General features: G+C 57.1%; 1 protein-coding gene across 14 annotated transcripts in view; it reads left to right on the forward strand.

Annotated features, from left to right (window-relative positions):
• Positions 1–365: 365 nt before the first annotated feature.
• The window catches only part of PHLDB1 (pleckstrin homology like domain family B member 1), a 39,894-nt gene continuing 14,390 nt past the window's right edge, over positions 366–25,869 (forward strand). For 11 of the 14 annotated variants that reach the window (XM_054997692.1, XM_054997697.1, XM_054997698.1 and 8 more), the window contains exons 1-9: positions 2,077–2,619; positions 3,212–3,346; positions 3,670–3,742; positions 3,987–4,110; positions 4,350–4,520; positions 18,913–19,038; positions 19,557–20,905; positions 25,281–25,523; positions 25,679–25,816. In XM_054997692.1, the coding sequence (XP_054853667.1) occupies positions 3,683–3,742; positions 3,987–4,110; positions 4,350–4,520; positions 18,913–19,038; positions 19,557–20,905; positions 25,281–25,523; positions 25,679–25,816 (2,211 nt within the window). In that variant the 5' untranslated portion in view covers positions 2,077–2,619; positions 3,212–3,346; positions 3,670–3,682. Of the gene's footprint in view, positions 604–2,076; positions 2,620–3,211; positions 3,347–3,669; positions 3,743–3,986; positions 4,111–4,349; positions 4,521–9,234; positions 9,390–18,912; positions 19,039–19,556; positions 20,906–25,280; positions 25,524–25,678; positions 25,817–25,869 lie in introns of those variants that run through there. The other 3 variants (XM_054997694.1, XM_054997693.1, XM_054997705.1) reach the window with 3 other exon arrangements.

Consider the following 25,869-nt stretch of genomic DNA (forward strand, 5'->3'; position numbering starts at 1 on the left):
CCCTTGCCGCTGCTGGCCGGGGCCCGGGGCCGAGTCGCGCCCGGCTTTGGCTTGCGCTTGCGCGCAGAAAGGCGAGGCGGGCCCCTCCAGCCCGGGAGGCGCCCGGGGCCGAGCGTGTGCCGGCGCAGCCCTCGCCCGCGTCCTGCCTTCCGCGGCCGGCAGGCGGCTCCGGGGCGGGGAGCAGCGGTTTGGCCGCCGTTGCCGGCCGCCGCCAGGCCGAAGGGGGCTTCGGCGCCTGGAGGGTCCCTCCCGCGGGGGGCGCTTGGCCAGCCGGGCACGGTGGCTGGTCGCCGCCCGGCGGACGGCGCTCCAGGCCTCGGCCCCTCCTTCGCTTCCCTGAGCGGGCGGGGCGGGGCGGAGGCGCTGTCCGCGGGCCGAGCGACCGACGGGCGGCCGGGCGGCGTGAGGCCAGGCGGGCGCGGGGCAGCGCGTGGGGAGGGCCGAGGGGCGCTCCTCCCCGGATGGGCGTGGGCGGCACCTGAAGCCAGGCGCCCCGGCGGGAGGGAGCCTCCGCCCGCCTCGGCCGTGCCACGTCCCCGGCAGCCTGGGCAGCTGTCTTTCGCCGGCGGCGGAGAGGAGCGGCGCGCGCGAGAGAGGCAGGCCGTAAGCGAGCGTCTGCGCGGGCGCCGAGCGGGGTGCAGCGGCCGGGCCGGGCCCAGCGCGGCTCCGCGATGCTTGGGCTTGCCCGACGCCCCGGAGGGCCTTTCCTTCGCGCGCGCTCTGTGCGCTGCCAGCAGGCAGGGGGAGGGCCGGCTGCGCCCGCCTTCGAGGCGGCCGTCGGCGCCGGCCTGCAGGGAGGCCTCCGAGGGCCCGGCGGGGCCGGGGCGACATCCGCTGGGGCGAGCTCCGGGCTCCGCCAGGCACCTGTTGCGAGTCGCCCGCGGGAGAGCGCTTTCTCCCCGCCCGAAGCGGCGAAGCCTGCGCAGCACAGGCCAGCCCGGGCTGGGTGGGTGGGTGGGGGGCTTGGCTTTGCGCCCGCGATGGTGGCCTCGTGGCTCGCCGCAGGGGGGGGGGCTGGAGAGGTTGGCCGCCGCGTTGCTTCTTGCGGGGCCCGTAGGGAGTCGGTCGGCTTGGGAGAGGAGGCCCTTCGGTGGCCCTGCCGTGGAGACGTTAGTCCAGAGAACAAAGCCGCCCTTGCTTACCGCTGGGCCTTGGGGGCAAGTGTGGCCCGGGACCCGGCGGCGGCGGCAGAACTCGGGGCCTCGCAGCCCTGCAGGCAGCCCCGGCGGGCAAGGGGACACCTGCTCGCGTTTCGGCACTGCGCGGGCACTCTCTGCTGGAATCGGGGCACGGAGGTGCCTGCCCTGCCTTGTGCTTTGCAGTCCTGCAGGCTTCTGTGCGCCCGGCTCTGCTAGTGGCCCTTCTGACGCCTCTGCGTGTGTTCAGATCCTCTTGCCCTTAGCCTTCCTTGTTCTTGTTACAAAAGCTTGACTTGGGTAGCGCTGATGAACAAGAAATAGGAAAAGTTGTGTAGCACAACCCCCAAATTAGCCAAGACATGGGCCTACCAGCGCTCCATGGTGGGCTTCCTCCTTTCTGAAACTTCAGACGGTTCCCTTTGGGAACAAAAGAGGTGGCGGCATGGGGGTGCAGGTGGAGCTCAGTGGCTGAGGCTCGCAGCTCCTGGTTTCCAAGTGGAAATGGATGTTGGCATTCTTGGTCAGCCACTGCCTCCGCCTTGGGAGGGGGACCTGAAGACCTGCTTCCTCTTGAAGAGAGCCTGGGGTGCCCTGAACTCCGAACTCCCATCCAGACGCCCCTCGGGCCCTGGGAATGCCCCTCCAAGTGTTGCTGTATGGGGCTGCCTTGGATTGCCTCAAGGGAGCAGATGGGGGGGGGGGGCTGCTGCAGCCCAGCATCGTACAGAAGGTGCCGCCACATTGATGCCCGTTTCTTCACATCCAGAGGAGTTAGCCGTGTTAGTCTGTAGTAGCAAAATCAAAAAGAGTCCAGTAGCACCTTTAAGACTAACCAATTTTATTGTAGCATAAGCTTTCGAGAATCAAGTCTCTGTATCACGCATCTGATGAAGAGAACTTGATTCTCGAAAGCTTATGCTACAATAAAATTGGTTAGTCTTAAAAGTGCTACTGGTCTCTTTTTGATTTCGTTTCTTCACAGGATCCCATTTGCCCCTCTTGGACTTAGCAAGTGCTTGCCCATCAAGATGCTTTTGGGAAGGGGATTTATGCAGTGGGATGCGTAGGCCAAGGTGGATGTGAGCGTTGCCCTTGTTTTTAAAAAGCCGTGCTCTGGTCTGGCTAACTAGCTGAAGAGTGCTCTGGTCCCGCCCCCCTTGTTCTTTTTCTCTTTCTCTTGATGCATCCGCTGGCTGGTGGGCCTGAGCTTGGCAGGCTGTGGAGCAGGGCTCCCGCCTCCTCCTTTCCCAGGCTGCGCGGGGAGGGCCCGGCCCAGAAGGGGCAAAGGGCAGAGGAGCGAGCGGGGGCCAGAGCTGCTTCTCCAGTATCCCTCCCTCCTCCCTTCCTGCTTTTCAGCCCGCCTGCCTCTTTGGGGGGAGAGATGCTGCCAGCAGAAAGGGAGCTTTGGCCTGCTCCGGCTGGCCCCACCCGCCCTGAGCATTAGCTTGTTGGTGGCAGGACAGTTTTTCAGGAATTTTTGGTAAGCTGCTTTGCATCTACATCGAGCTGAGAAAAGCCAGTTATAAGTGCTCAAAGAATCTCCACGAGAGAGGCATTGGTGGGCTGGGGCGCTTGACCTGCCTTGCTCCCTGAGCAGAAGGGGCACAGCCCAGCCTCACTGGAGTGGGCCCTGTGGCCTGGACTGCCCAGCCTCACCCACTCGCCACACAAGGGCCTCATTCTCTGGCTGCCCGAGCAGAAGAAAGGCTCTTTGTCCTGGAGCCTGCAAGGCTGCTTGCCAGCGCTCACGGCCTGTTCCAGAAGGGAAGGGCCCGGGTGAGAGGCAGAGATGGAGTGCCCCAAGGGAGCTGGCTTGGGCAGGCCAGGAGCTAAGTATCCCAGGGAGGCCTTCTGTTTCTCTCCCATCGGCTCCCTTCCAGGCGAGCTGAGGTGCAGGTGTCCTGCCTCTTCCCCCAAGAGGGAGGCACTGGCAGTGAGGGCAAGCCAGGACAGGGCAGGGCAGTCCTGGGCTTCAGCCTGCAGGTGGCATGTGTCTTCTGGGGATGGGAGCGGGGCAGGGCTCCTTCTTTCGCATGCCTGGTGTGAGTAATTTGTTGATGTTGTTTTCAAAGTGCTGGCAGCATCTATGGAGTTTTCAGAGCTTCGCCCGCATCCAGTCTGCTTGCAGTAAGGGGGGGTCACTCACACCCAGGGCAGCTCCTGCCGGAAGGAAGGTGTCTGCAATTGGAACCGCAGCGGGCAACCAGGCAAGAGAGGGAGGGGTGGGAAGGGAGAAGCTGGGCTGGGCTGGGCTCACACGTGGATAACAAATCCCTCTTTTGCCCACTTCTCTGGTTGCTTGGTTGAGAAATGGGGCCCAGAGTGATCCAGGGGTCCAGAGAGGGTGTTTGGGTGCTGGGGGAGGGGGTAGTTGGCTTCTGCTGGATCAGGCCGTTATGACCCCTTTTCAGTTTGTTTATTTCAAAAATGTTGATACTGCCTCTCCAGGCACTTGCCTAAGATGGCTTACAAATTTTTTTTTAAAAACCAACAAAACGTAAGATGTAAATTAACGATTTTTTCCTTGAAGGGAGGTGGTGGCCATGGAGACCTGTAATCGCAATATGGTGGATCTGCCCTGCCGAGCCCAAAGGTCCACCCCAGTGAGTCTCTCGTGGGGGTGTTCATACAGGGGGGGGGGGGCTCCCCTGAGCTGACCAGAGCTGCGCTCAGGTTTGCACCTTGCAGAGCCGGGCCAGGCTCAGGGAGGGGGATTGGCGAGCAATCTGGTGGGGCTAATTGGCTTGCTCTGTAATCCCATCAGACTGAGCTGTGGGCCTTGGCCTCTCCCCCTTCCCCGCATGGCGCCCGCCCGGATCTCAGGGCCGCCTCTGATGTCTCCTGCAGGGTCAGCTTCTGGACCTGACAGAGGCCGGCAAGGGCCTGAAGGTGCAGACCGAGAAGCCCCACCTGGTGAGCCTGGGCAGCGGGCGCCTCAGCACCGCAGTCACCCTCCTGCCTCTTGAAGAGGGTAAGTGGGCAATGCCTTGGGACAGCCTGCTGCTGCAGAGCAGGGTCAGCAGAGAGGCCACCAGCCAGAGGCTGTTCCGCTTTGCACAGCTGGGTTTGGGCCCCGCCAGGCTCCCTCCCACTGACCACCCATGGCAGGGAAGCCACTTGCAGGGCAGAGGGAGGCAGTTCCTGCCCCCGCTCAGCCTCTCTCTCTCTCTCTCTCTCTCTCTCTCTCTCTCTCTCTCTCTCTCTCTGCAGGCAGGACAGTGCTGGGCTCAGCTGCGGGGGACATTGTGTTGCAGGGGGCTGGTGTGGCCCCCAAGCACTGCTTCATTGAGAACGCACGGGGGACCCTCACCCTGCACCCCTGTGGCAACCCTTGTGCTGTTGACGGCCTGGTTGTGACCCGCCCCACGCGCCTCACCCAAGGTAAGGACCTGCCTGGCTCTGCACTGCCAGCTATCGGGCCTCCTGCCAAGGGGCATGAGAAGGGCGTAGCCTCCACCCATCGTTGGGGGCACCAGGGCGCTGGGTGTCCCAGACCGTGCTTTCAGCTGAGGGCAGCTTACTTGGGATGCACCTCAGGGCAGCGGGCGCTGCGTGTTCAAAGAGCGCCTGGTCAGCTTTCTGGCCAGCCCTGGTGAGGAGCTTTGGCATCCTGCTAACGACAGCAAGCAAAAGTTACGCTTGGCGATTGCGAGCAAAGCAGACTGGCTGGTGCTTCGCTCTCCTAAGCCCGGCCTCAGTTTCACAACAAAGGCTCCAACCACACTGGTGCCTCCTGTGTCCCTCCCGTTTGGCGGCACCTGGTCCCTCAGCCTGCGGTGGAGTGGGATGGGGGAATTTGTGCTGGGGCTGTAAAGAAGCACACACACCCCAAACCTGCCAAGCCTTGGCTAGCTAGGCAAACAGTTCCAGTCTGAGCATGGACTCCCCGCCCTGCCCCCCCGCACAAACCATGGGCCAGTTTCACTTTGTGCCATTAGGAGTGGGGAAAGCCGCCTTGGGCTTGGCCTGGCTTAGCAGCTGCAGCAACCACGGAGAAGGGCTGCTGGGCTCCAGGCAGAGAGTTCTGAGCACTGTCCTTAGTCCAGAGCTGCTTGCTGCCAGACGTTGAAGGTGCTTCCCGACACCTGCAGCGAGCAATGGCCAAGCCTGCCTCTGCAGAGGCTTCCTTTGGGACCCCCTCTCCCTCCAATGACCCCAAGAGCCTGGCTGATGTTGGGGCCGCTCTCCTAGGCTAGTTACTGCAGTGCTGCCATGGAAACATGACAAGCATCTGTGGCTTTGTCTTTGCAAAGGAGGGAGGCTCAGATGGCAGAATGTGGAAGGACTCCTCCAGCCACCCGGGCTTGAGGCCTCATGAGGAAGGGAGAGAAGCAAAAGGCTTCCTCTACTTGCTGGCCAGTCTGCTCTGGTGCTCGCTCTGGGTGTGCCTCACACAGCAGGACAGAGTGACAGCTGGGATGTGCGCTTAGTCCGGCCTGGCTTGTGTGCCAAAGAGAGATTGCATAATGCCCCCAGGCAGTGCCCTGCAGCGCTTCAACTCTTCGGGAGAGCATGCGACCTTGTAAAATGCAGTTACGGATGTGGTGGCTGTCCTTTGCATGAAAGGCCAGGCGAGCCCGTGGCCCCTGTCAGGACTCTTGCGACCTCTGAGATGGGCATGCTCTTGAATGCCAGGTTGTGGGCTCACCTGGGGAGGCTGGACTTTTTGCCCACGATTGCGAGTGTAGACTGTATTGGCAGGCCTAACTCTGTGTGGCAAAGGAATGGCCCCTCCCGGGGATGAGCCCTGCTGTATGAGACGGCTGTTCTCTTGAGCAGAGAGGCTTCAGGGGTGTGTCTGAAGCTGCGTTGGGAGGGCCCTGGCATTCACTGGTCTTTAGCAAGACTTCCAGCGTGCCACACCAGAAATATCTTCGCAGCTCCTGTGTAGATGGCAGCAGTGCCAGAGGTAGGAGAATCTCCCAGATCAGAGAGCTTGGTGGTGTCTGTTCCCCTCTATGTCCCTCCTGCCCTTCTTCTGGTGAGTTTGGTGCCGCGTCCATGGCAGTCTGTCGTTTCCTCCTCCAAGTTGCCCACAGCCACAGAGGGACCAGAGCATACACAGAGGGACCAGAGTGCAGGGGCTGGTGCCTGGCCTTGAGGCCCATAGCCTGGCAGCAGGAGGGGGCTCCTTAGGGAGAGGGGAAAGGGTGAATTTTTCATTTGCAGTGTTATTTCCTGACTCTCAGAGGTTGAAGCCGCCTGGTGTTAAGAGGGTGGGTTCGGGGTGTGTACAGACAGGGGGACAAGGGTGTGCTGTCAGCCATTTTTATATAGTGGGGAAAAGAAACAAAATAAGGACCTCTAACCAGAAAGACAAATAAAGATACGAATAATTATATAAATGAAAAATACTTGTATTTGTAAAAACTGAACAACATAAATATCACAATGGTGAATGTGAGCATAGCAAAATCATCCAATACAATTACAAAAAAATAGAATTAACACCATATAAACAATGTAAAAAGCACAGATATCAACTTTTATATATCGAAAATAACAATAAAAGGTAACAAAAGGAATGTGACTATCAACATTTGTACAAAAATGAAAAGGTCTGAAGTGTGGCTTGTTGTATCTTTGTCAGCTTGTATAACAAATTGACTTTGTACCTCCTAAATGCGAGGAGAAAAAAGAAGAAAATAACCAATGTGCTGGTATAGTTGCAGCTGTGCCTGATTAGAGGTCTGTAAAAATTAACTGCCATACTTAAAGGAAGTATGTCCTAACTGCAAAGATCAACTAAGATATAATTTAAATTATCTTATAGTAGCAGAGGTAAAAATAGTATCAATCATTAAATAATTACAGCAGATTCAATAGAATTGTGATGCCAGAGACACCTTCCAATAATATGGCACCTGCTGTTTAAACATAGGATAAGAGTGTATCAATATTTTAAATCACATAATCACATTTAACAACATATCATAGTTTTAATAAGGATATCTAATTCTCAACATGGTCATATCTGTGAATATGTAAATCTGGCCACTGGAACCAGGGACAGACTAGAACCAGGTCTTTCTATAAGCCTGAAAAAGCCCCAGGTTTGCTGGGAAATCTGACATAAAAATGCACACACGTATGGGGAGGGGGGGTAAGAAACCCCCAAAATAATAAAAACAGCACTGGTAGTTTTAAGAAACAAATTCCCTGTGCAGTGGCCATTGTGGGGGTTGCTAGGCAATCAGAACAGTACTGCAAGCCTTCATGTCTTGGTTTTCAGTAAAAGGCAGGAAGAAGGGCAGAGCTCACTGGGACCAGGCCCAACTGCAGCCGCTGGGTGACTTGCTCCCACATGGCTTGCATGATCTACCTGGGACTGGCTACTGGTCAACAGCAGCCACGCCATCCACAAAAGCCAGTGTGGTCTAGCGGTTAGCGTTTCAGACTAGGGTGTGGGAAATCCAGGTTCAAATCCCACTCTGGCATGGAAGCTCAATGGGTGACATTAGGCTAATCACACAGCCTGACCAACATCACAGTGTTGTTGTGAGGATAAAATAGAAGGGATGCTAATGATGTAGGTGGCTTTGGGTCCCCACTGTGGAGTAAGGCGGAGTATAAATGAATAAGTCATAAATATAGGTGAAGATGGAGGGGCATATAAAAGGTGGCTGGGGGCAAAGGAGAGAAGAAAGCCGGGAAAGAAGCGATAGGGGGGAGAGGGTGCCCCCTGCAAGCTCTTCCAGGTGCTGCAGCCCACAGCTGGGTCATGGCTTTCCTACGGCGAAGCTGCTGGAGAAGGAAAGTTGGAAGGTGGGTGCAGATAAAGGTAGGTTGGCAGGTGGGTGAGAAGGAAGCTGGGAAAAGGAAGAGGCTACAGGGGGGGCTTTGGGGGAAGATGAAGAACAAATAGGTGGGGGAGGGGGGGCGGCAAGGAGATGCCTTCTGCAAGTCCTGGTCTCCTCTGCTTGTGTTCTCATAGTTGCCCCAGGGAAGCTGCCACTTACTCTTATTTAGCCAGGCACTAGCATCATAAAAACATGACCATCTGTTAGAAAAAAAGACATTTAAAATGATAGTCTATCATAATTCATGAATATCTTGTCCTCCAAAAAACAATAAACATAGTATAAAATTGCCTTTAGGAGGATCTGGTATTATGCTTATTATTTTGTTTCTTTTTTCCCTTTTAGAAGACTTCTTCCCCCTGTCTGGTTGCTCCATTTTGATACAGTTTTATAGAATATTGTTAAAAGAACATATCTGGACAGGCGAGCAACTAACAACCGCCTAACACATTTATTGCGCTGAGCCAAATTAATAAAATAACACGCTGGCCATCCTGCCCCAGTCTGCTCCGTTTGTTCCTCCTACCGCGTCTCCTTCCCGCCCCGCTCGGCTTCGCCGCCGCTGGCCCGGCCCGGCCCGCTGCGGCCACCGCGAGGCGCTCCGAGCAACGCCTGCGCTGCCCCTCGCCCTCACGGCCCGGCAGCCCCCAGCCCTGGCCCGCGGGCGGCAGTTGGGCGGCGGGCTGCCCGCCCGGCCCGAGGGGGCCCTCCCCGCGCCTCTCGCCCACGCGCCCGCTCCGAGCGCGGCAGGGTCACTTTTTCCACCGCCGCCGCCCGCTGACTCACGCGGCGAAAGCAGCGGGCGGGGCCCTTCTCGGGGGCGTTTGGCGGCCTGGGAGGCTCCCGGGGGGGGAGGGGGCCTCCGGCGGCCACAGCTGGAGGCCGAGTTGGCGGCGGGCCTGGAAAGGAGAAGCCGCGGAGGGACCCGGGCCGGGGCCGCCCTCGGAGCCGCTCCCTCGACGGCAGCCCCGCCCGCGCTGGGCTTCCAAGCGCCGGCCGGGAACGAGCCGGGAGAACGGCCGCCCCGGGGGAGCCTCTCGGGCGCCAGCCCTGGCGGGGACGCGGCTCGCCGCGGCCGGCGGGCGGGAGGGCCACCCTGGGAAGGGTCGGGCGCTCCTAGCCCCGCCTCGGACTCACCGGCGCCCGCGGGCCCCGCTCCGGCCCACCTCCCCGCGGAGCGCGCCGGGTGGCTGGGGTCTGGGGCCTGGGGCGGCGCCTTGGCCGGGGGAGCCGCCTCCCGCCCGAGCCGAGGACGCGAGGCCCGCCCGTAAGCCAGAGCCGGGGGCGGCCGGGCAGCTGCCTGCCTGCCTGCCTGCCTGGGCGCCGCTATTTGGGGCGCGGCGGCGGGGCGCTCCGGCCTCTTTGGGCGGACAGCCGGGAAGGGCCGAGCGGCGCCTGGGCAGCTGCGTTCTGGCCTCCTCCGGCGGAAGCGGCGGCGGCGGCGGCGACTGTGAGCAGAGGCGTCTCTCGCATGCCGCGACTGGCCGGGGGGCGGCGGCGGGGGCGGGGGGACCCCGGACCCCCCTGCGGGGCGTGGGGCGGCCCCTTGGGCCCTGCCTGCCGAGCCGACGGCGCCTGCCTCCAGGAGGGGGACGCCGAGGCCCGGGCGGCGGGAGGCGGCGTCGCTGGCGCCGGGCTACAAATCCTGGCGAGCAGGACCGGAGCCCGCCCGCCAGTCCGGCCGCCTCCCCGCTGCTCGCGGGGGGCGGCGGCGGAGCATCAGCGGCGGGCCGCCCCGTGGGACTTCTGGCAAGCGAAGGGAGGCCGGAACGTTGCGCGGTAGCAGCAGGGCGCGAATGGCTTTTCTTTGAAAGCCCTCTGGCGGGGGCGGGTTGAGGGCAGGCCAGGCCCGCTCTCGGCCGCCCCTTGGCATCCCCACGGCGTCCCAAGAAGCTCCCGGCGGCTCCCCCTCCCGCAGGTTTGCCACGGCGGCCAGGCGAGGCGAGGCGGGGGGCCCATGCCCGGCTGGCGCGAAGGCTGGCGCGGAAGGGGGAGGCGCCCGCCTGGCGCTCAGGGGCCTCTCCTCGGTGGCCAGGCCGGTCTTGGCCTCCGGGGGGGCGGGGGCTGAAGCGAGGCTTACTGGCAGCCCTCTGGCTAGGAGGCGGCGGGCAACCCCGCGCTCCGCCAGCCTGGCTCACAAACGGCTCGGTGCCCTGTGGAGCTGGAAGGGCAGAGGCCGTCCCACAGGTGAGGGGCAGCCGTGCCAAAGCCCTGCCGCCTCTGCTCGCTGCCTGAGGGCGGAGATGGTGCAGAGCGCCTTTATAACAGAACATTTATTATCACTTTGGTGAGTAATAATAACCATACTAACGCATGAATAAACTAGGCATTCAACACGTGAGGAACAGGAAAGGAGAATAAAAACTGAGTTTGTAGACAGCTCTAATTAGATCAGTGAGCATTTCTGTGGTATCATATATATAATTTGAGACATCACTGAAATGTTTAAAATACGTAAGGTCTGGCTACTTAATAAACCAAGATGGAGCTGAATTTAAGTGGTCTTTTGTAGATTGGCTGTATAAATTTTTCAATTAATTTAAAAAAAAACAGATTTCTGTAATAGATTGTTAATTTTAAGCTGAGAGGAAATTTTGCCCCTGCTCAAGAGGTTCCAAATGTTATGGTACCATCTTTTAATCAAAAAATTTTTGGGGTGGGGTGGGGTGAGGAGAATCTTAATTGAAGGACTGGAAAGCCCAGAAAGTGGCAGTCTGTCGAGTACCAAGACCCCAAACTGTTCGTTTTCATACTTCATTTGTAGCCTTTTCTCATTGGGACTCGGAAGAGAGCGCAAAATTTAAAAACAATGTAATCGGGACAGTTTTAGGTGGGTATCTTTCACTGCAGCCATGTTGCGTACAGTAAAACAACAGGATCTGAGCCTAGCAGCACCTTAGGGAGCAACAAGAGTTTCAGGGTACAAGCTTTCAAGAGTTCAAGCTCAGGGTTCTCCAGTCCTGCTCACATGTGAAGAAGGGGGCGCTGACTCCCGAAAGCTCATACAATGCAATAAACACAGTATCTCAGATAAAATAATTAAAAGTATATTACAAAATTAGGAAACAATGCAAAAATGACAGTATAATACATACAATAAACAGTGTAATAAAACATTAAAAGTTGTAGAACAATGCAATAAAAATAGTTGGGACAAACTAATGAAGCTGGATTACAACATTAGAAAACTATGCAAATAAAGTGAATGTGTGGTACATACAGTAAATAAGGAATGAAAAGTTCCTAATTTTTTTTCACAGATATTAAAACTTGAAGCCTGTCCTCCTAAAAATATCTTCCCGAACAATTCCACATTACAAATTCTACAGAACAACAGGAATGTGGGAGTTTTTCTTGCCTAGGCATGCGGGCCGTTCCCCCCATATGGGAGCTGCGACAGAGAAAACACACAGACTGTTAATTTCCCCCCTTGGCAGCGTAGCATCTTCAGACATTTTGCCCATATGAACATATCGAGAGAGTCACTCCTGCCGATAGGAGGGTCCAAGGCCATGAAGGGCTTGCATAGATGATAATCAGTGACTTGCATTGAAATTGGAACTAATTGGCAACCAATAGAGGGGCTGAAAAATTGGTGTAATACGCATACTCCCTCTAGCTCCTGATAACGATTTACCCCCCCTGCAGTTCCTAGCGTGTCTTCAAGGGCCGATCCATGCGGAGTGCTCTACAGTATTCTATCCTTGTGCTCTACAGTATTTGCGCCGCGTGGAAACGCATTCTTACATGGAAACAATCGTGGGGATCTATGCCACTGTATCCTCGTGTCATAGATCCCCATGACTGTTTCCATATAAGAATGCGTTTCCATGCAGCGCGAATACAGAGGCCGCCGTCACAGTAGCCGTGGGACACCCATGTGAAAGTTTCCCTCCTACTTGGCCTCGGCACTCTATGGGCTTTTTCAGGCTTGAGAAAAACCATAATCGCTGGATCACTATAGTGTTATAATCTATTGCAATAACATACCTAGTTTCAACTTCCATTTTTAAAAAGTGTCTAGCCTTTTTGGTTGTAGACTTAACGGGGAAAGATACAGCAAGCATATTTCACCTTATAACTGCAACCAAAATGGTTAGTAAAATCAAAAAGAGTCCAGTAGCACCTTTAAGACTAACCAATTTTATTGTAGCATAAGCTTTCGAGAATCAAGTTCTCTTCATCAGATGCATGATGAAGAGAACTTGATTCTCGAAAGCTTATGCTACAATAAAATTGGTTAGTCTTAAAGGTGCTACTGGACTCTTTTTGATTTTGCTACTACAGACTAACACGGCTAACTCCTCTGGATCTATGAAAATGGTTAGTGACATTTTTTTAAAGTGGAAATTGGGAACTAGTACGTTGTTGGAGATGATTATTATAATATAATCCTACAGCGATCCATCTATAGCCATATTTTAAAGCCCTCCAAAGCTTTCTGGTGCAGTTGAGGGAGTGGTAGCTGTGGGGGGAAATAGTGTGGGCAGGACCTGCAGAAGTGCAGGCTTTCCCAGCTACACAGCATACCACGGCACTTTGTGATCTTTCCGAAAGGTCATACCAAACCGTTCGGGAAAGGTTGCAGGGAGGGGGACACAGAAGCAGGATGGGGAGGGTCCTTCACTCCGTTTTCACGCATCCGCTTTGCAAGTAGCAGGACCCAGGCCCAGCCCCTGGCACTTCCAGTTTAAAGGGAGAAGGCAGTTCGTGATCCAGAAGACCTCTGCCTGAGGCCCTGCAATGGCCCCCTGCCAGTCGGGCCTGGCTGGACCCGGGGTCTGGTTCAGGTTACGGCAACCTCAGGTGTTCAAGGGCTGAACGGAGGAGGCGGTCCCGTGGCTGCCCCTGAAAATGATGTTGCTGTAGGAATACCAAGGCACAGCAAAACATCCGTGCGGAGCCATCCTTGGGGCTTGTTTTGCAGCTGGTTGAGCCACAAAGCGTGTCCTGCATAACCGTGTGGCTCTTGACTGAGCCAGTGAGGGTCAGCTGCACCCCCTCCCATCTGGGTAGCACGGTGCCCTCCGTGGCCTCAGCCTTTCTGGCCACTGTCGCCTCCCTCTTGTAGGGATTTGGCTTTGACTCCGTCACCCGCAGCCATTTTTTCCTTCGGACTGCCTTGTGCTTGGAATAGCCTGGTTGGTCCTCAATCAGTCTTCCTGACTCAGCTGGGCTGACAAGCAGGGGGGTGGGGCGGGCAGGAAGGGCTGCTTGTTTTTAAACACCTTTTCCTTTCCAGATTCCCTTTCTCGGGGGTTGTAATATGGTAAGAGCTGCCACCAACAAGAAAATGGCCCCCTGCTCCCATATCTTGCTTTTGACTCTCTTGCATAGCAGAAGTTCAGGTGTGAGTGAGAGAGACAGAGCTGCGGAGCCCAGATACTTGGGAACAATCAATAGACTGCCCAGTTCAGCAGAAGTTAAAAGGAAACGCTTGCTAGCCAATTCTGTATTTAAAACAGAGCCTCAGTGTTCTTCTGAGGAATGGGTTCAAGACAGGGCATCCAGGCACGGCATGACAGAGCCTGCCTTTGATATTTGTTTATATTCATTTTCATTTATTACCTGTTTTTCTTGCTGCGATTCAAGGTGGATAGTAAGAACTTTTCAGTTGTTTAGTAAGCTGATTACAAAATAGCTGATTACAGTTTGAGTCTAATGGCAAAGGTTCTTTTTAAATCCACATTGCCCCTCGTAGACATCGTCGCCTCCCAAGTGGGTCTGTTATCCTGTACAATTCAGTTTGGCTGCACATTTTCCAAAAGGACACAGGCATTGGGGCCTTCCTGGCAGCTTCAGGCAAACCATTCCATGCGGAACAGCCGAAGAGAATGTGCGCATTTGCAGGATGCCCTGGAGTTGCGTTGCGACACCCTTTTCTGTCATTTTGCCCAGAAAGGCCACATCAGTTTTCTCTAGTGGTGAGTTTTAAAGTGACGGACGGATGACTGCCTGTTTTAGGGCAGAAGTAAAAGTGCCCTGGACCAGCAGCTGATACGCAGTCCTTGTGTGCTGTGCGCATCTTGGCTGTGTAAGGGTCTAACACACAAGTGGGAGCCTTCACAGATCCAAGGACTCTTGCCGCTTCCGTCTCAGTTAACTGGCTTTAAGTGATTCCTGAAAGGCCAGAGGCTGGCGGGGGCTCCAGTGTCTCAGCTGTGTTGTGACCAGACCAGAGCAGTACTCGATGGTGCTCTTTACTGTGCGCATTATCTGTGCCCAGCTGCATTGTTTTTGAATTTCTATAACTTAAATTTCATGTTGCTTCTGACATGCCATGCCTTACGGTTTTCGTTGCACTGTTTTCGGATGCTGTCATCCTCTCTTGTTTCACTGCTTGCTGTATGTCTTGCAGCGTGTGACCCAAGTGGCTGTCCATCTCTACACCCTCATCCTTAACCAGCCTAGAGTGCCACGTGGCACCTCAAGGGTCAGCAAACAACAACCAGGAATCTCTTTCCACGTGTTCCAGGGTCTCATAGAGGGCTCTGTCTTGCTACTGGGAAATGACAGCCAGAGTGACTCTCAGTGACTTGACTAACACAGTAAGGGATTAGAAACATAGAGCTGGAAGGGACTCTGAGGGTCATCCAGTCCAGCCCCCTGCACAGTGCAGGACATTCACAGCTGTTCCCCCCTCACACCTGTCAGTGACCGCTGCTCTAAACCCAGAGGAAGGCCCAAACCCTCCGGAATCCCTGGCCAGTGTGGCCTGGGGAAAAATTCCTCACCCCAGGGTGGCCATTGGCATTACCCTGGACATATAAGAAAAGGCCATGAGAGCAGAGTACTGGCTCATCCCTTTCTGCCCGCTGTCTCTTGATCTCAGTGCATCCATATCGAGCCAGAAAATCACAATTAAGGAAATAAAAGCATTTACAACGGGGAATGAATGAGACATGACACTTAAGTCCTATTTACTACAACCATTTAGATGAACAGTGGAACAGCAATAAAAACAGAGGCCAGAAAACATACTACAAACATTACAGAACAGCACATTGGCGTGCTAGCCTTCCCATTCCCACCATACCATAAATGGATACAAACACAGACTAAAGACACTTAAGAACTGGAATGAGGGTTCACTACAAGTGGGGAAATGAACAGTGGAACTGAAATGAGAGCACAAGCCATAAGGAATGCAATGAAAGACAGGCAGAGTGGAATGTTCACGTGTGCACAGTCCATATGGCAAGCAGCTATAGATCAAGGCCTGCCAGATACCAGGGACTGTGGTGGAGATGGTGATACGTAAACATCCTGGGTCAGGAAGCAATTTTCCCCAGGCCAGTTTGGCTAGGGATCCTGAAAGTTTTTCCTTCTGGGCGTGGAGCAGGGGGCACTGGGGTAGCTGGGTGGGTGGTAGTTGTGAATTTTCTGCATTGTGCAGGGGGCTGGACTAGATGACCCCGGAGGTCCCTTCCAACCCTGGGATTCTATGAACAATTAGAACTGTGACAGTCCAGAGTAATAGCTGAATATACCAGTTTATTCAGGGTCTGACCTGGAAAACCATTAATATATCTGCAAGTTTTAACACGACGATGCTCTCTATTGCAAAAAGACTTAATAATCATTGGGCCTCAGACAGGAAGGTGGAGAGGAAAAGATGAGGGATGCTGGGGGAGAAAAGGAGCAGAAAAATCTCTTTTGTCTGTAAACTTGGAAGCATTTTTCCTCTGCACATGTGAGGAGGGAGGTGTGTGTGTGTGTGTGGAAACCCCCAAACCTTGCTGCTAGAGTGCTGAATTCTGCTGTGGCCACCCTGGGTCCATTTGGGGGGCTCACTGACTCGGAGCTTGTGAGCCAATGGGCAAAGGTGACAACATGTGTGTGTAGTATCTTCCTACTCCCCATGGCTGTATGGTGAAACAGCGCGATCCCTGGGGTATTTCCTTATGGCACAACCAGCTGGCTTCAGATTAAGATGTCAGCAATATGGGCTATATGTCATTGCAGCTGTCCCAAATGCACTGTCCAGCCCAACAGTTCTGTGATATACTGGTATAACATGATATAACAATATTCAAGTGTTGATTTTTTTCAAAAATAAAAGCCTCCCCCTGCCCTGGGTGTGGAAAAGAAATGGCTGCCAATTTTCCCACCCACAGAGTAGCCATATGGGCTTCTCTGCTGCCCTTCCCAAAACTTCACATCAAACCAGGTTTGAGAAAGATTGAAGAAAAGCTGTGGAATCGCAGGAGGAGCACGGATGCACCATAATGCTGTGGGAAAGCAGGGAGAACCCCCACACCCCAACAGCATTGAGCCCGGGGCAGATAACACGTGGGGATGGCCCGCGTGGCAGAGAGTGTGTGTGGTGGGTGTGTGGCTCAGGGAGAAAGCTTCTGCATTGCTTGCGGAAGGCCCCAGGTTCCGCCCAGGGTGTCTCCAGCCTCCGGGTAGTAGATGGGGTGAGAGAGACTAACCTTGCCCTTTCGCTGCTGGTGGCAGAAGTTCTCCTGCTGCCAGCAGGCACTTCCCGCTGCCACTCAGCTGGCCAGCGAGGCGGAAAATGGCAGGAAAGGGGGCGGGGTGTTGGCAGCATCCTGATGGGCTGGCTCACTCTCCTGTGCCCCTGGAAGGGACACCAGCAACACACGTTCCAGAGCTTCCCTGGTGCCCCCGGTGATCGGTTGACATCACTTCCATGTTGACGTCACCGCTAAGCTCCCAGTTGCCAGGGGATGAGGCAAACCTACCTGAGACCCTGGAACATACGAAGGGCCCTGTGGGATCAGCCCAGTGGTCCATGTGGTCCAGTGCCCTGCCTCACACCGTGGCCCACCAGTCACTCTAGAGGGCCCAGCGCAGGGCATAGAGATGGGGCCTCCCCTTGAAGTCGCCCCTTGGCACTGGTTCTGAGAGGCTGACTGCCTCCGAAGGTGGAGGTCCCCTCCAGTCCCCATGGCTGGTAGGCACTGGTAGGTCTCTCCTCCGTGGCTCGGTGTTATCCCCTTTCAAAGCTGCCTCTGCCTGTGGCCATCCTGACAGCCTCTGGCAGCAAATGCCACATTTTAATCACTCAAGTTCTAGAATTTTAAGAGAGGGAGAAAAGCCCTCCCCGTCCTCTCTCTTGCCTGTGCATAATTTTATAAACCTCTTATGTCCTCCACCGTAGTTGCTTTCTAAACTGAAAAGTCCAGGACTTCAGCCCTTCCTTGTCGGAAATCATCTTGGTTGCCGCCTTCTGTGTTTTCTCCAGCTCCGCCGTGTCCTTTCTGAGAGACGCAATCAAAACTGTGCAGTGTTGCAAATGAGGCCACATCTACATGGGCGTTATAATGTTGGCATTTTTTCTTTTCTCTCCCGTTCCTAATAATCCCTGGCATGGAGTTTGCCTTTGGGTCTGCTGCTGCGTGAATAACTTCCAGTGGAGAGCCCTGCCAATCAGAGGCGACACTGCTGACCTTGAGAGATGCGAGTGCGAGGCAGCTGTGTGTGTCCATGACACCAGGGGATTATGAGTGTGGACACGTGGGCTCCCACTAGCTTTGTGGTTGCCAGTGAAAGTTATATGAGGAGGCACCAGGCAGACTCTAGAGCAGAGCAAGACAGCAGTCATGGGTCGAAGCGACGGGGCTTGTTCCTGCGTGGAAGCAGAGCAGCCAATCAACCCGGCGTGGGGGTGGGGGGGGGCCAGGCCTTGCGCAGAGAAAGCAGGCTTGGCTGCCTGACCGTGGCCAGCTTCCTTTGCTTGTTTCAAAATGGCCGGGGCAATGGCGGCAGCACAGCCTGATTTGTGGTTCAGCCTTGTAACCCTCTCCTGCTTGGCCACTTGCTCTGGACCTGCCTCAGATGGGGTGGGGAGCTGGAAAGCCAAAGGCCGGGAGAGTTGGAGGCAGAGGGGAAAAGGGGACCGACGCCTGTGCCAGCTTTTCCCCACAGGACCCCCCTGCTTTGAAATCCGCTCAAAGACCCCCAGGAGAGGGAGCTGAGAAAAGCTGCCGATGGGGGGCCGTATGCGCTGGAGCTCAGCAGGGCCTCACAGCTCGGGCACCAGCTCAGAAACGCCCTTCCAGGCCCAGGTGTTGGGCCCTGCTCCTTTGGGCTGCAACTGGATGGATAGGGCAGGGCTGGGGTCAGGCACAGGGCACAGCCGAGGTGTGGCGCTGCGTCCCGTTTTGCATTCTGCCTGAGAGCTGCGGGCAGGAGCTGGCTTGTTTGCTGGCTAGGGACCGTGGAATGTCGCTCCCTCAGGCGTTGAATGCTATGCAAACCAGACATGGTGCATTTTGCGTGCACTGAGTGTTTGTCACAGACATGTTCATGCAGTCGCTCAGAAGCCGTGGACAGCTGCACCACGTTGGGGGTCCGGGGCGCGCTTAGGTTGCCTGGAGGCAAACTTTGGAAAGAGGCCCTGCAGGGAGAGGCAGGGCTCGTGCCGCCGGCTGGGGCCCCGGTTAAGTCCCCTGGGGTTCCTGGGCTTTTGGAAGAGCTTTCCAGGTCACTGGGCCTCGCTCCGCTGTGGCCCGGATGCGCCTTCCTGCTGCTGCTCCTCTCCCTGCCCCCTTGGCTTTCTGTAGCCGGGGTCCTGCTCTCTCTTCCGGGTTGTCTTCTGCTTTGTGCCGCTCCTTATGTGACCTTGGATGGAGCTGTTTCCTGTGCAACATTTGGCTGCCAGAGGGTCACTCTGAAGTGGTCCTGTGAGCCGAGACACAGTGCAAGGTCACTGGCTGCCAAAGAACCCCTCCCGGCACCTCTGTGCAGGCCTGCCCTGAAAACCTACAGGGACCCGGGGCTCCGTCAGGTGGTCTCCTGCTTGTGATTGTGTGTGTGTGTGGGGGGGTGCCCCTCTGGGTGTGGGCCAGGGGCCCTTGGGATGCCAGCCGGGAGCAGAAGAGGCTTCTTCCCCCCCGCCTGCTCCGGGGCCTTGGTGGGACAGCGTGGCCCCCAAAGGGGGCTGGGTGTCCAGGCTGGATGCCAAGAGCCCCTGTCCTTCATGCTTGGCATCCTTCTCCCCTCAGGGTGCATGATCTGCCTGGGACAGTCAAGCTTCCTTCGGTTCAACCATCCTGCCGAAGCCAAGTGGATGAAAAGCATGATTCCCAGTTCGGGGCGCAGCCCTGTGGCTCAGCGTGGACTCCGGCCAGGTAAGGAACTTGTCCAGGACTTGAGGAGGAATGGATTTTGCTGGGGGCACGTTGCCGGCTGCCTCCCCACAGGCCGGTCACAGGCACATGATTCTGCCCCTCGGCCGTTCCCCTCTTCCCTTAGCATTGCACCACAGGGCTGCATGAAGCTGCTTACCCCCGGGATTGTGGGTTGTGTGCGCCATACAGGCAGGTGACACTTCCTGGTTCCTGCCAAGGTTTGGGTGTGCCATGCTGCAAATTGCAAAACCCCACTTCGTTGCTGAAACTGTGATGCTTCATGTAGATGGAGTTCAGATTTGAGGCTGGCTTGCTTTTGGAAAAGTTTCCAGTCCTCTTGGAGGGAATCCCACAACAGTACCATGTGCTCAGAAATGGCATTTGACCTGGCACAGATGAAGGTGTTTCCAAGGGGCAGTAAGTGGCTCAGCGGCACAAGAGCGACAGCCATGGCTGGAAGGTGGGGACGGCGTGCATCCGCACCCCCCCCCCAGCCATCCCTTCCTGTCTCTCCGCAGAGGCACGGAGCCTGCAGAGCGGCGGCCAAGAGAGAGCAGAGCCTTCTCGGCACAGTCCCAGCGCTCTGGTCAGCTCCATTGAACAAGACTTGCAAGGCATCATGGACTCGCTGGTGCTGGATGGAGGAAGCATCACCGAGAAGCAGCTGCCGTGCAGGGCTCTGCCACCCAACTCGTCTGCGGTGAACGGCAGGGGGGGCTCTTCCATGTTGCCCCCACCCCGGAGCCCCAGTGCCATGTCTGGGGGTTCCAGTTATGAAAATGCCTCGCCACCATTTTCTCCACTCTCTTCTCCTGCTAGCAACAGCAGCTGCACGAGTCACTCTCCGCTGGGCCCGGATCAGGGATCCCCAATCCCACCTGCGGTGCCCGTCCGGTCCTCCAGTTACAACCATGCTATGTTAACTTCCCACAGTGGGCCTGGCCTGGACCTTCCCAGCAACACCAGCTCTCCAGGTCCCGCACGAGGGCCGGGCAGCCCAAGGATAGCGCGTAGAGCCATGCACGAAGGTCCCCAAAGCCCCACGCCCTGTCGCAGGGCTCGGCCTTCGGTGGAGAGTCCCTGCTCCAACCAGCGCATCTCCCCTCCACCGCCACTGCCCATCACCAGGTATGGAAGCGTGCCGGGCAGCCCTCGCCAGCAGCTGCCCAAGAGTGCACGCTCGACATCCAAGTGCCAGGCCTCGTCCATGCCACAGTCCAAGGTGGGGACTCTGCAGGAGAGGCCCCCCAGCCCCTTTCGGGAGTCTCGGGATGTGCCTGTCAGCCCTTCCCAGCAAGTCCCGGGGAAAAGTTACCAGGCCGCAGAAATGGCAGGAACCGTGCAGGTCCACCAGTTGGGTCAGGTACTGCAGCCCCCTGGCAGTCCGCGGCTTCTTAGGCGGTCCCTGGAGAGCATGCGGGAACTGCCCCCCCTGAGTCCAGCCCTGTCCCGCCGAGCAGCATCCCCGGTCACCCACCTTAGCCCCTCACCACAGGCCAAAGGCTCTGAGAATCCCTGTGCTTGGAGAAGGGACCCTTGGGACACCCTCTCGGCTGCATCTCCCTCCCGCTTGCGGGGCCGCAGCCCTTCGCCCACTCTGCTTGCTGGAGAGCCTGCCCAGCGCAAGCCCAGTGGAGGGCTGGGCCTGAGCCCCGCCTACAGCCTGGGCTCTCTCACCTTGCCCACATCCTCACCGCACCAGAGCCCACGTGTCCACCGCAAGATGTCTGGAGACCTGCAGTTGCCAGGACCCATGCGGGAGCGCAAGCAAAGCATCTCAGCGCTCAGTGGCAACGAGGGGGACCTTCTGCATTACCACTGGCAGCAGCGCCAGGAGCGGCTTCGCGAGCAAGAGATGGAGCGGCTGGTGAGTAGGGCCTGGTGCCAGGCAGGGTGAGGGGGGTGTGGAGCCGCTGGTCGCTGCCCACCTGACACGTTGCCTTCCCTGTCATAAGGAGACGGGAGTGCGGCGGGATGGGCCAGGGGCAGCTGCCGTGGCGTTCTGGCACGTGCGTCTGAAAAAGCGGGGCAGGGATGTGGCTTCTGGAGCCCAGCTGCATGGTGTGCAGGAGGGGGCCTGTGCTGAAACCAGGAAAATCAGCAAGAGCGGGGGTTGGGTTTTTTTTATTCTGGGCTGAAGTGTTTGGGAAGGTTCTGATTAAGCCTCCCCTACCCGACACTCTTTTCCTAACAGAAATGTCCCCTGAGCTGTTACCGAATCCTGGTTTGAAGAAAGATGGGCAGGAGAAGGGGGGGCCTGCCTGGGTTCTCTGTTTGGGACAGTAGTGGGGGGCGGGGGGGGGGTGTATTTCTATCCAGAAAATAGCACCGGGAGAACAAGGGGAAATGGCTCAGAGGTCTCCCCCTTCACTACCTGGCACCTGTGGAAGAACGTGGGAGATCTCCCCCACCCCCTTCCAGTTGTTCCTTTCTAAAGGTTTGAAAATGTGACGTGAGAGCCAGATGTGGACTCTCACATAAGGTACAGTTTAGTGTGCATTGAGTGCTCCAGTGGTTTGTGGAAAAGTCAAACAAAATGCCAGTGGGGGGGTTGAGAGTCCTGCCTTGCCAAACAATTTTACCCTCAGAATGTTTGTTTCCTTATCCCCAAGCTGCTGTAAACAGACATGTGGCAAGAAGTGACTTGCTTTTCTACAATTGACACTTTCAGAATTTCCCGGCAGGCGAGCAGTAGTTCCCAAGATGGAGGGGGAGGCAGCATTCGGCCAGGCGAAGGCGGGGAGGGACATTCACCTGTTGCACAGGATGTGCCTGTTGCAGGAAAAGAGAGGCTGTGCTGGGAGGGCCCTGAGCCCGGAGTGTTTTAAGTGGGTAGGAGGAGTTGTGTGCCCCTGTGGGTGAAGAATTAGCTTCAGTGGCAGGGTGTGGCTTGTGCCCCCCCCCCATCCTTCTTTAGTCCCCAGGCCACAAGCCATACACTCCCTGGGACTGCCCCGCTCGGGTTAGGCTGAGCATTCAGCCCCACAGGTGTTTGCTGGGGTTGCTGTCTCTTTTCCACCGGGGAGATCCACAGCTGCACATTGCTGGGCATAAGACTTGGACCCCAGCAGGGCTGGCGGCCAGCATTGGCCCTGCTCCAGGTCTAACCAAAGGGACCATTTTCCACGTGCAGAAGCACACCCAAGGGTCACGCCCCTCTGGTCAGACTTGTTGCTGCCAGTGAACGTTTGGGCGCCTTCAGCAGCTGACAGGGCAAAGAGACCTCTGCTGCTCCATCCCCATGCTGTGCACCGGCTGTAAGGGAGAAGCAGACCACGTCCGCCCATCTGTCCGTCCTGCTCCCCCCGCCCCTTCTCTCCTCACCCACCTCCACAAGGCCTGACACAGCAGCTGCACCTGGTGGGGAGGGGAGAGGAGGGAACCCGGACAGCAGGCTGGCACGTCACCCTCTGGGCTGCTGACTGAAGGTGCCCCCACGTTCAGCAGTGTGGCTGGCCCAGGTGGCTCGCCAGATGGGCTTGTGACTCCAGCCAGGAAAATGTTCTCTCTGTTCTTTGGACTGGGCCCGCAAGGAGCCTACACAGAGCTCTTCGAAAAGCCCCCGCCACTTCTGATTCTTCTTGGCAATCTCCAGCAGTTCCATTTTGGACCTTAGGCAGATGTGGGGGGGGGGCTTTCTCCTCTTCCTACTGTAAGAAATCAAAGCCCAAAGCTGGCAAGGGAGCCCAGCCCAAGGGAGGAGCCAGAGATCTGTCCCGCCCCTTGAGCTGTGGCTTTTACTCTGAGCACGTTGACACGAAGCAGGTATGCGCATTGTGTGGCATGCACACGTGTGCAACGCCCCCCCCCAATGTATTTATTTGTTCTGATATCATACTCTGCATTTCTTCTCTATGGGGACCCAAAGCAGCTTGCGGCATAATTTCCCTCCCCTCCCTTTTGTCCTCCTTACAACCCTGTGAGGTTGGATCAAGGGGGGAGAGAGGGGCTGGCCCGGGGTCATCTCAGAGCTTCCGTGGCAGAGCAGGGAAACCTCCCGGATCCTGTTCCAACACTTTAACCGCTGCACCAAGGAAGAAGAGAGGAAGACTCTCTCTCTGAAGACGGGATTGGGGGGGAGGGCTTGTTTCTGGTTGCCCCTCCTCAGGGTTCCATTGGCCACCCCACCCACCCGCACTCAGGGACAAACAGGCCCGCTGGTCCTCTGGCAGCCATGCACTTCTGTCCAGACTGGGCCTCAGGGTGCAGAATTGCTCCAAGCCTTCTGCCTTTGCGCCTCACCGGCCACATGCCCTCTTGGGTCTGTTGCGTGTGCCTCAGAGGGTGCCAGGTTCCAACACGCTGCTTAGTTTGCATTTGCCCCATGTCTGGCTGTGTCTTTATCTGGCCTGGGGTGGAGTGTGCTGTCTTGCACCACTCTGCAGACAAACACACAAACACCCTGCTGGGCTGTCTGTCTCGCCAGTGGCTGGGCACTGACTCAGAGGCTCTGCTCCTTGCAGCAGAGTGTGTGATTGGCAGAGCAGCCGTGAGCTGGTAGGGGGTTGTGGCCGGGCCCACACCCTGCAATTAGCTTCTAGCTCTCCCGCAAGGGGTGGGGCAGGGGCTGCATCTCTGCTTTGGCAAGGAAGCTGAAGTGTTGCTTGGCGCTTCCAGAGGCCCGGAGGGGTGGGGGCAATGTTAAGCGTCGCTCTGGATTGCACTGTGAGTACTGGGGGGAGGGGGAGCACCAGGCTAGGCCCCAGCAGCGCTGAAAGCAGCCACATGTTGGTGTGCCTGAACACCCTGTGCGGAAGGCTGTGGGTGCCGAATGGCAGGCAGCTGGACTTCCAGTAGAAGTGGAGGGGGTGGGCCTTCGTGGCAGAGATTGAGGAGAGCAGCTTTAGTCCAGCCTGATTCCCTGGGCCTAGGGGGTGACATGAGGGGTTTGCCCCCTACGAGGGGTGGGTCTGATCTGGGGCTGAGCCAAGGTGTGTCTTGGAGGAAAGCAGAGAAGGTTCCCCCTGGGGTTTCTCCTAGAACTGCTGGCAGCTTCTGTGCCCCCTCCTGCGGGCTCTGCTGCCCCCCCCCAGGCTCCGTTGCGTGGCTGATCTAGTGGATGGGCTGCAGAAGCGGGAGGCCCCGTGAGAAAGGGCCAGTTCCGGGGCAAGGCTTTGATCCCCTGGGGGTTCCTGGTCCCCTTCCTTGCCTGTTCCAAATGGCCACAGAATGCTGGTTTTTGACCTTTGCTGGGATCCACCCCAAGCATTTAACTCTTTGGCTGCTTCCCCATCGAGGAAGCCCTGGCCCCGCTCCTGCTCCCACTGTCAAACGGGGCAGGGGCTTCTGGAGCATCTGCACAACATCTTCTTCCGGCTGGGCTTCTTCCTTAGTCTTCCATGTTTTTCTCTGATGTTTCCAAAACCTACTTTGCTCTTTCCGCCTTCCTGGAGACATTGGAGTGAAAGCACACCTAGATGGGAAGGTGTGGGTTTCCAAATCTCTGCACCCGCAGTCAGCTCCTTTTCCTCTCCTGGTTCTCTTGGCTGCCAGCGGGTTTGGGCTGGTGAGTTTTTTAAAAGCAGAAGTATCTTCCTACGTAGAGGCTTCGGGTTTTTTTTAGAAAGCTGGCAAAAAGCCCACCCCTGGAGCAGGAGGCAGTGGAACAGTGCAAGGGGCTAGGAAGAAAAGGCAGGGGATCCCCCCCAGTCATGTGGACCTGCAGGAGCAATGAGCTCCCAATGGGGACCTGAACCCTGGGAACGCAGCTGGACTGCCTCCGGAGGCGGCCCAGCCGTGAGGCCTGCTGAGGCACCTGCCCCAGGGAGTGGCTTCTAGGTACCATTTGGGATGACGGAGCAGCAGGCCCCTGGCTGACCTGAGAGGTGCACACCCACCCTGCACACGTCTTGCCATGCCTGGGGACACCTGTGCACAGAATTGGGGCTGGATCCAGAGGACTCCCTGGGGGATTCTGTCTGGGGTGCGGTGAGAGAGGAGGGGGCAAATGGGCTGGCCTGTTCATATTTGCCAGGCCGTTTCAGCACCAGCTGTGTCGGGGTCCGCATTGCACCATGCTTCAAATGTGACCCCTCTTCTGGTAAAATGCCAGAAACCTGCATTTGGGGAGTTGGCTGACCAGGAAGGTGAGGCAGGCAGGGGGGGCGGGGGGTGTTTGGCAAGAAGTGGATGAAGAACAGGGGTGTGTGGTGTTGGGCGTCCGGCCTTGAGCAGCCTGCCCAGTCTGGCGCTGGGCTTGAGGCCTCTGGCCACGGTGGGTGACGTCGCTCTCCCCTCCCCAGGAGCGTCAGCGGCTGGAGACCATCCTAAGCCTGTGTGCGGAGTACACACGCAGCGATGGAGCGGAGCGGCCCTCTGCTCCCGATGCGGCCCATGGTGGTGCACAGGCGAGCGGGAGGTGCTCCAAAGGCTCCGTCAGCCCTGGCTGTGCCATAGCGCAGCCCACAGGGTCCCCAGGGCTGCAGCGTTTGGAGGAGGACAACCTGAAGGAGGAGAGCAGCAGCACGGAGAGCGCAGGCCACGAGGTGAGGGGGTGGCTCCTCTGCCTTTGGAGCAACTGCACAGCCAGGGTGCCTCATGTTGGGAGAAGCTCCAGCTTCATCCAGCTACGGGGGAACCCTCGGAGGAGCAGTTTCCTTGCGGGAGGCTTGACCCTTTGCTGAGGGGCTCATCTCAACAGCACGAGGAGCCACAGAACACCCAAGTTGGCCAGGAGGCCATTCTGGAGGAGGCGCGTGCCCAGCTCGTAGCCAACATCGACCGGCTCAAGAGTCGCGCCAAGGAGCTGGAGCAGCAGCTGCAAGAGACGGCGCAGGAGGTGAGGGGGAAGGGGGAAGGCGGGGGGGGGGGGTCCACGGGAATGCCGAGTCC

The sequence above is a fragment of the Eublepharis macularius genome, chromosome 14, assembly GCF_028583425.1.
Source record: "Eublepharis macularius isolate TG4126 chromosome 14, MPM_Emac_v1.0, whole genome shotgun sequence".
Classification (NCBI taxonomy): Eukaryota; Metazoa; Chordata; class Lepidosauria; order Squamata; family Eublepharidae; genus Eublepharis; species Eublepharis macularius.